At 42.6% G+C, this 7,500-nt stretch overlaps 2 protein-coding genes across 2 annotated transcripts in view; one reads left to right on the forward strand and one right to left on the reverse strand.

The window, feature by feature from the left end:
• LOC123510415 overlaps nucleotides 1–3,366 on the forward strand; it is a 3,437-nt gene extending 71 nt beyond the window's left edge. Inside the window, exons 1-6 of the mRNA XM_045265589.1 lie at nucleotides 1–4; nucleotides 525–610; nucleotides 825–991; nucleotides 1,264–1,369; nucleotides 1,938–2,087; nucleotides 3,052–3,366. The exon at nucleotides 1–4 is cut by the window's left edge and continues 71 nt beyond it. Of these exons, the coding sequence (XP_045121524.1) occupies nucleotides 531–610; nucleotides 825–991; nucleotides 1,264–1,369; nucleotides 1,938–2,087; nucleotides 3,052–3,178 (630 nt within the window). The 5' untranslated portion in view covers nucleotides 1–4; nucleotides 525–530 and the 3' untranslated portion in view covers nucleotides 3,179–3,366. The remainder of the gene's footprint in view (nucleotides 5–524; nucleotides 611–824; nucleotides 992–1,263; nucleotides 1,370–1,937; nucleotides 2,088–3,051) is intronic.
• Nucleotides 3,367–4,468: 1,102 nt separating this feature from the next.
• LOC123510592 (doublesex- and mab-3-related transcription factor 1-like) lies at nucleotides 4,469–7,261 on the reverse strand. The gene is made up of 3 exons (XM_045265873.1): nucleotides 6,511–7,261; nucleotides 4,808–4,815; nucleotides 4,469–4,612 (listed from the first exon to the last, which is right to left on the reverse strand). The coding sequence occupies exons 1-3, from the start codon at nucleotides 7,013–7,015 to the stop codon at nucleotides 4,469–4,471; spliced, it is 657 nt and encodes a 218-aa protein (XP_045121808.1). The 5' UTR covers nucleotides 7,016–7,261.
• Between the last annotated feature and the right edge of the window lie 239 nt (nucleotides 7,262–7,500).

The following is a 7,500-nucleotide window of genomic DNA, read 5'->3' on the forward strand; positions in this document are numbered from 1 at the left end:
TACGGTAAATATGAAAACTTAAATAACCGTATAGTCGATATACAATAAATCTACTGCACTGTATTATGTAATGTTTGTAGTATAGCAAAGAAAGACATGGAATTTATCATAAGATACGTTAGATTACGATAGGACACATAGAAATACACCAGAACACATCACAACACAGCAGCACACATCATAACAACATAAGAACATAAGAAAGGAGGGAAGCTGCAAGAGACCGCCAGACCTACACGTGATGAAAGTTATCTAATTCCATCTATCCTCCCCATCCATGAACTTATCCAATCTTCTTTTAAAGCTCCCTATTGACTCACCCCTGACTACTCAAGACGCAGAAAAACACGACAGAAAACAGCAGGACACCAAGAAACACAGCAGGACACAGCGAAACATTAGGACACACCAGAGCATAATAGAATCCAGCAGGGTACACAGGAACACACCAGAACACACCACACATACCACTGAACATGGACACAGCTAAGTTATAATTACAAGTTCTCGCTTTGTTTGACCAGCACAAGATGAGTGGTCGTGCTTCTTGCCTGACAGTCGTCCTGATGGCTACCTGTGCTCTGGTCACCGCCATTCCAACAGACAATAGGTGAGTACATGACCTCGCCTCCTTTGACCTCCTACGTGACCTTCTGTGACTGCTTTAATTCACTCGTTAATCTGAGAAAGAAAAAACTGATCTCTCTCTCTCTCTCTCTCTCTCTCTCTCTCTCTCTCTCTCTCTCTCTCTACTGTAATTATTTTGCTTACCACGAAAGAGAGAGAGAGAGAGACAGGAACTAACCTTATCCGTCTCTTCCCAGCACAGAGACAGGTCACCAGTCAGGAATGCTCTACATTACACCGAAGGGTCGCCTCAAGATGCCTGTTGGAACAGTCGCCCTTTTAACTCCGACTTTGTCTATTCCTATGGGGGGTAGCGACCCCTCCTCCGCCTCAGGCACCATGGCTGTATCCGTTCCCTTTAGATGTAAGTGTGGTAGAGTGACAGGAATACAAAGGAACACAAAGGAAAATTAAATAACAATGGTCTTGGATATTATAGTCTCAGGTTGCTGGTGTAATAACGTGCCAGGAATACAAAAGAACACAAAAGAAGGACCAAACAACAAATTTCATTGTCTATAAGTGTCCCCTATCGAGTTGTGAAACTAAATTCATAAACGCATCAACAAAAGCGATAGATTTAAGTCCTTTAGATTCTAATTGCTTTCATTTATTTACCCATTTGTTTATTTTCAGTCGATTTTGATGAGCTGGGACTGACTGATCTGAAAAACAACTGGGGATACGTAAACAGGGTGGCCCGCGACGCCTCACCCCAGGAAGAACACAAGGGGGGCGACAGGTGAGCAGATGGCAATGGTAGTAGTAGTAGTAGTAGTAGTAGTAGTAGTAGTAGTAGTAGTAGTAGTAGTAGTAGTAGTAGTAGTAGTAGTAGTAGTAGCAGTAGCAGCAGCAGCAGCAGCAGTAGCAGTAGCAGTACTAGCAGTAGTATTAGTAACAATAGTAGTAGTAGTAGTAGCAGTAGCAGTAGCAGTAGCAGTAGCAGTAGCAGTAGCAGTAGCAGTAGTAGCGTAGTGGTGATCAAGATATAGGCATTTCAATACCTTATTTACCCCTTCATTACTGGGACGCATTTTTATCTTGAGTTTTGGATATGATTGGACGATCTGACTTACATTAGGAAGGGTCTATGGAGGACAGATTAATGGCCAGAGACTTCACTATTTTAATCCCTAACCAAGTTTCTGAAGCTGTGTAAAATCACCAAATAGAATAACAGAATAAATATGAAATCGTTTCATGGTACTGAAGGGGTTAAACATATATACATACATATATTTGACTCCTTCCCATCTACCCTCTCCTTCCCTCCTCCTCCATCTCATTCTCTCCTTCACCGCCTCCTTCAGATCACAAGTGTACCGCGTGGCAGAGAACACCATCAGCTCCTCGGGTCTTGATGGAAGAGTCTGCCTTTTGAGAGCCATCTGTGAGATCAACCTGGACTACTCTATAGAGGAACTTGGTCTTCTTGGCGAGGTTCTGCATCTCATGCTGAGGTAAGTTAAGTTAGTGTGTTGAATTATAAAATGCTTTGTTCTCTCACCATGACTGTTTTCCAAGACCACAGAAATGATAAGCCGGATTCTTAAGAGAGTTTGGCTATCTAATAATACGGAAATCTCGTTAATCTGTCGCTATATTTGTAAAAATATTGTTGAAACCCCGTAAAGCTTCATCAAGTCTTTTGAAACGTTTTGCTCTCTCATCACGACTATTTCCAGGATCACAGAAATGACTGGCCAGGTTTTTAAACCAGTTTGGCTTTTTAATAATGTAGAAATCTCGTTAATCTGTCTTTACATCCGTAAAAATACTGCTAAAACCACGTGAAGTTTCAACCAGTCTTTTAAAACGCTTTGCTTTCTCACCACGACTGTTTTCCAAAACCACATAAATGATTTGCAGTTTCAAAAAGTTTGACTTTTTGATAATGAAGAAAACTCGTTCATCTGTCTGTTCATCCGTAAAAATAGTTAAAAACCAGTGAAGGTTCAACTGGATTATTTTGAAACATTTTGCTCTCACCACGACTATTTTCCAAGATGGCAAAAAATATTAGCTGGATTTTTAAGAGAGTTTGGCTTATTAATAATGTAAAACTCTCATTGATTTGTCGCTATAGCTGTAAAAATACTTAAAACCACGTGAAACTTTAATTAGAGTATTCTGAAACGCTTTGCTCTCTCACCACGTGTGTTTTCCAAGACCACAAAGATAATGAGCCGAGATTTCAATATGATTTTTTTTTTCTGTTATCAAAGTAATCTTGTTAACCATAAGCAACCAAGCATGAAATTATAAATCTTACACGTGCCTATTCTCCTACTACTACTACTACTGCTACTACTACTACTACTACTACTACTACTACTACTACTACTACTACTACTACTACTACTACTACTACTACTACTACTACTACTACTACTACTGCTAATACGAGAACTATTATTTCTACAGCCCCAGCAAGAGTACGCGACACATGGGAGAGTATACGGAGGCAGAAACACAAGGCAAAGCTGAGAAGGACTGCAGTCGGTATCACACTGGCTGTCCCTATTCCTTCTTCTATGACCAAAAAGTATGATGCTGCTGCTTCTTTCACCACCACTACCACCACCACTACCACCACCACTATCACCACCGCCAGCACCAGCACCACCGCTATAAGACAAGCTGACGTGTAGTATATTATTATTATTATTATTATTATTATTATTATTATTATTATTAATCGATGACGAATAAAAAGGAAAAATAAAAACAAAAACAAGATAAGCTTATTCATTCTTCCTTTACCTTCTCCCTTGTACACACAATCAAATATGTAAGATAACTATTTATTTTTCCGTTCAGAGAGAGAGAGAGAGAGCGATAGTGGCCGTGTTCGTATTCTCTTTATCCTCCCCACTCTCTCTCTCTCTCTCTCTCTCTCTCTCTCTCTCTCTCTCTCTCTCTCTCTCTCTCTCTCTCCAATACAATCAATTATACCTTACTTTTTTTTATTTATTTATGTTTTTGACAACTTACAAAACCTTATTACAAAAAAGTCACACAAATGTAAAGCTTTCATTGTTTAAACTATAATAATCTCTCTTTCCTTGCATCTGTTATCATTTATGAACATTCAACACAGAGAGAGAGAGAGAGAGAGAGAGAGAGAGAGAGAGAGAGAGAGAGAGAGAGAGAGAGAGAGAGAGACCACTGAAAGAAAACGTACAGATATTTCTCTTTTATTCCCTTAATTAGGACTGTATTAGAACTCCTACTCCTCTTCCTCCTCCTCCTCCTCCTACTCCTTTTATTAATACTACAATAACAACAACTACTACTACTTCTATTACATAGCATCCAGTGCTCATAACACTTTACTGTCTACTTTAGCTGTCTAGTGTTAAACGTCTCTCACATTGACAACACAAAAGGTTTCAGAATAAACACCAAAGAAAGCTTTCCTGAATACGTGTTTGGGCAATAGATGTATGGGATATCATGTTTTGATATAGTTAATCAAAGCTTCGAAATAATGCTGGGAGGAGTGAAGAAGTGACGACGAGAACGAGAATGACTGGAACTATAAAAACGGATAAACAAAATGCAGCTTGGCTAAATATATCGGTGAGAAATGGAAATATAGAGACGGACAGGGGGAAGACAGACTGAAGTAGATAAATAGGCAGGTGGAATGGTGAAAAAAAAAAGACTAGGGAAAGAAACAAACTAGGAAGGAGAAATATGAGAGATGAATACTAGAAAAATCACAACGACGAACAAGAGAGAGAAAAGAGAAAAGAATAAAAAAAAAAATCACAAGAAAAAAGATATGTAAAAAAAAGACGAACGAAAGAGAATGACAAAGTAGAAAAATGAGACCATCTCAAGAATCACAACGGTGGTGCAAAAACTCAAATTCTGACACGGCTAGACCACAGGCAGCGCAGCGGGTGGCGTCAGGCTGAGAGCTCTTGGCCGCGAGACGAGATAAAGGCGAAGTGGCGGCGGTGGCGGTGGTGGTGGTGTGCTGCGAGTACAAAAGGGGAGACAGAATATATGGAAGAGTGCGTGGGTCGTAAAGGGAGAAGGAAGGAAAGGGACGTGAAATGGATGAACGGAGAGAAGGGAGATATGAAGGAGGAGGTAGAGGAGAAGGAAAAGACGGAGATGTGAAGGACTGTCTTAGTTGTTGCTGCTGCTGTTGTTGTTGTAACCAGTCAACTGAGGCACCTGTAAAAGAAATATAAAATTAATAAAGAAAAATAACTATGAAATAAACTTGATTAACAATGTGACCTAAAATATCAAACCCCTTCAGTACCATGACGCATTTTCATATTTATTCCGCTTGCTATTTGGTGATTTTACACAGCTTCAGATACTTATGTGGGGGATTGGAATAGTGAAGAGTTTGGCCATTAATCTTCTGACCTCCATAGACCCTTCTTAATCCAAATAAATGTTTCAATCATACCCAAAACTCATGGTAAAAAATGCGTTCCACTACTGAAGAGGTTAATGAACACAAACGAACACAGAACAAGCGTAAGAGGAGGAGGAGGAGGAGGAGGAGGAGGAGGAGGAGGAGGAGGAGGAGGAGGAGGAGGAGGAGGAGGAAGGAAGGAAGGAATAACACCTGATAACATAAAGAAACAGGAACTGACTCTTCAATTTTCCCTCTCTCTCTCTCTCTCTCTCTCTCTCTCTCTCTCTCTCTCTCTCTCTCTCTCTCTCTTTTCTGGGAAGAGAGAGAGAGAGAGAGAGAGAGAGAGAGAGAGAGAGAGAGAGAGAGAGAGAGAGAGAGAGATATGAATGAACGGTCTAACTTTACAAATCATGAATGGATGTGTCGTATCAGCTGATTGGCATTGAGAAGACGTGAGTAAGCACAGCGCCAATCACTGATAAAGAAAGTGTGTGAATTGCTAGTGAGAGAAAACGTTATCTTGCCGGATGTTGAATGGGAAGCTTATCTATTCTTGTTTTATGCTGTTTTATTGTCGTGTGTGTGTGTGTGTGTGTGTGTGTGTGTGTGTGTGTGAGAGAGAGAGAGAGAGAGAGAGAGAGAGAGAGAGAGAATCAATCACATCACACACACACACACACACACACGCACACACACACACACACACACACACACACACACACACACACACACACACACACACACACACACACACACACACACACACACACACACAGCGTAGTGTAGTGGTTAGCACGCTCGACTCATAATCGAGAGGGCCGGGTTCGAGTCCCGGTAAGCGGCGAGGCAAATGGGCAAGCCTCTTAATGTGTGGCCCCTGTTCACCTAGCAGTAAACAGGTACGGGATGTAACTCGAGGGGTTGTGGCCTCGCTTTCCGGTGTGTGTTGTGTGTTGATGTGGTCTCAGTCCTACCCGAAGATCGGTCTATGAGCTCTGAGCTCGCTCCGTAATGGGGAAGACTGGCTGGGTGACCAGCAGACGACCGAGGTGAATCACACACACACACACACACACACACACTCTCTCTCTCTCTCTCTCTCTTTCTAATGCACAAACACTCGAAAAATATTCAGTGCATCAGCGAAAAGCCGAACACACACACACACACACACACACACACACACACACACACACACACACAGCCAGAGGACCGGGGTTTGATTCCCCGGCCGGGTGGAGATATTTGGGTGTGTCTCCTTTCACGTGTAGTCCCTGTTCACCTAGCAGTGAGTAGGTACGGGATGTAAATCGAGGAGTTGTGACCTTGTTGTCCCGGTGTGTGGTGTGTGCCTGGTCTCAGGCCTATCCGAAGATCGGAAATAATGAGCTCTGAGCTCGTTCCGTAGGGTAACGTCTGGCTGTCTCGTCAGAGACTGCAGCAGATCATAGTGAAACACACACACACACACACACACACACACACACACACACACTTACTATGGGAGGCTGGGAAGGGTAAGGATGCGAGGTCCTGGCGTGAGTACTCCGGTAGTGGGCGCTGGAGAGGAGACAGAAGCATCGGCGGCGGCGGGCTGGTGGTTGAGACAGTAGAAAAACTAGGAGACACGGATTCTTCACTCCTATATCCTTCTAAATCAAAATCCTGCGTCACTGAGGAGGATTCTAACGGAAGCGTATCCTGCAGGACTCTCCGTGCCTCGTCTTGCTCCTGTGCACGTCTGAGAGCCACTTGTCTGGCCATTATCTTCTGACGGTCCACTGTTAGCTGGCATCTCGGACACTCGCATCTCCTGAAGGGGCAGTAGCGTTTGTGTCCTCTTAGCGGCGTGTGTCGATTGTGATTTCTACACCGTGCGCATTTAGGAACTCTACTGCTACACTCAGGCTGTTGTAGGAGCTGCCTGGTGTGTGTCAGCGGTGATGCAGCCTCCCGTAATCCATTCGAGGTTGTCATGAGGTCCAGAGGTTGGTCGGGTTCCATAGTCAGGCGGTGGTTATCTTCTCTCTTGCTGTGGTGGCGAGTGAGTGACTAAAAAGGTTGTGTCTTGAGTGTCTCTTGCTTGTAGTAGTTCGTGTTCAGCGCATGCGTTGTTCCGGTGTGTTCTGTCTCAGCACTTTTAATGCCGCCACACGTCGCGCTAGTCGCCAACCCGCATTTGATGTATGTAAATACATCAAATGTAAACGAAATATGTGACAAAATAAGTGTTTCTAAAGAAATCTGCAAAGAAATGTACTTGAAAAAACACTCACATCGTCCACTGCTAGCCACCAACCCGCGTTCGGGTTGGTGAATAACTGTTTTTTATACACGAAAAAGGTGATAAAATACGTGTTTTCACCGACAAATATAAAAAGAATCATACAAGCATATACAATGACGCCTCTCATACACGCACTAAGTCACCAAATCGCATAGTCCGGTAGAATTCATGGTTTCTTTCATACAGAAAACGAAATAGTGTT

This window comes from Portunus trituberculatus, chromosome 29, assembly GCF_017591435.1.
Source record: "Portunus trituberculatus isolate SZX2019 chromosome 29, ASM1759143v1, whole genome shotgun sequence".
Taxonomy (NCBI): domain Eukaryota; kingdom Metazoa; phylum Arthropoda; class Malacostraca; order Decapoda; family Portunidae; genus Portunus; species Portunus trituberculatus.

Bases quoted from the DNA above. Each gene is read 5' to 3' on its own strand.
- LOC123510592 (XM_045265873.1), bottom strand. From the start codon at position 7,015: ATGGAACCCGACCAACCTCTGGACCTCATGACAACCTCGAATGGATTA.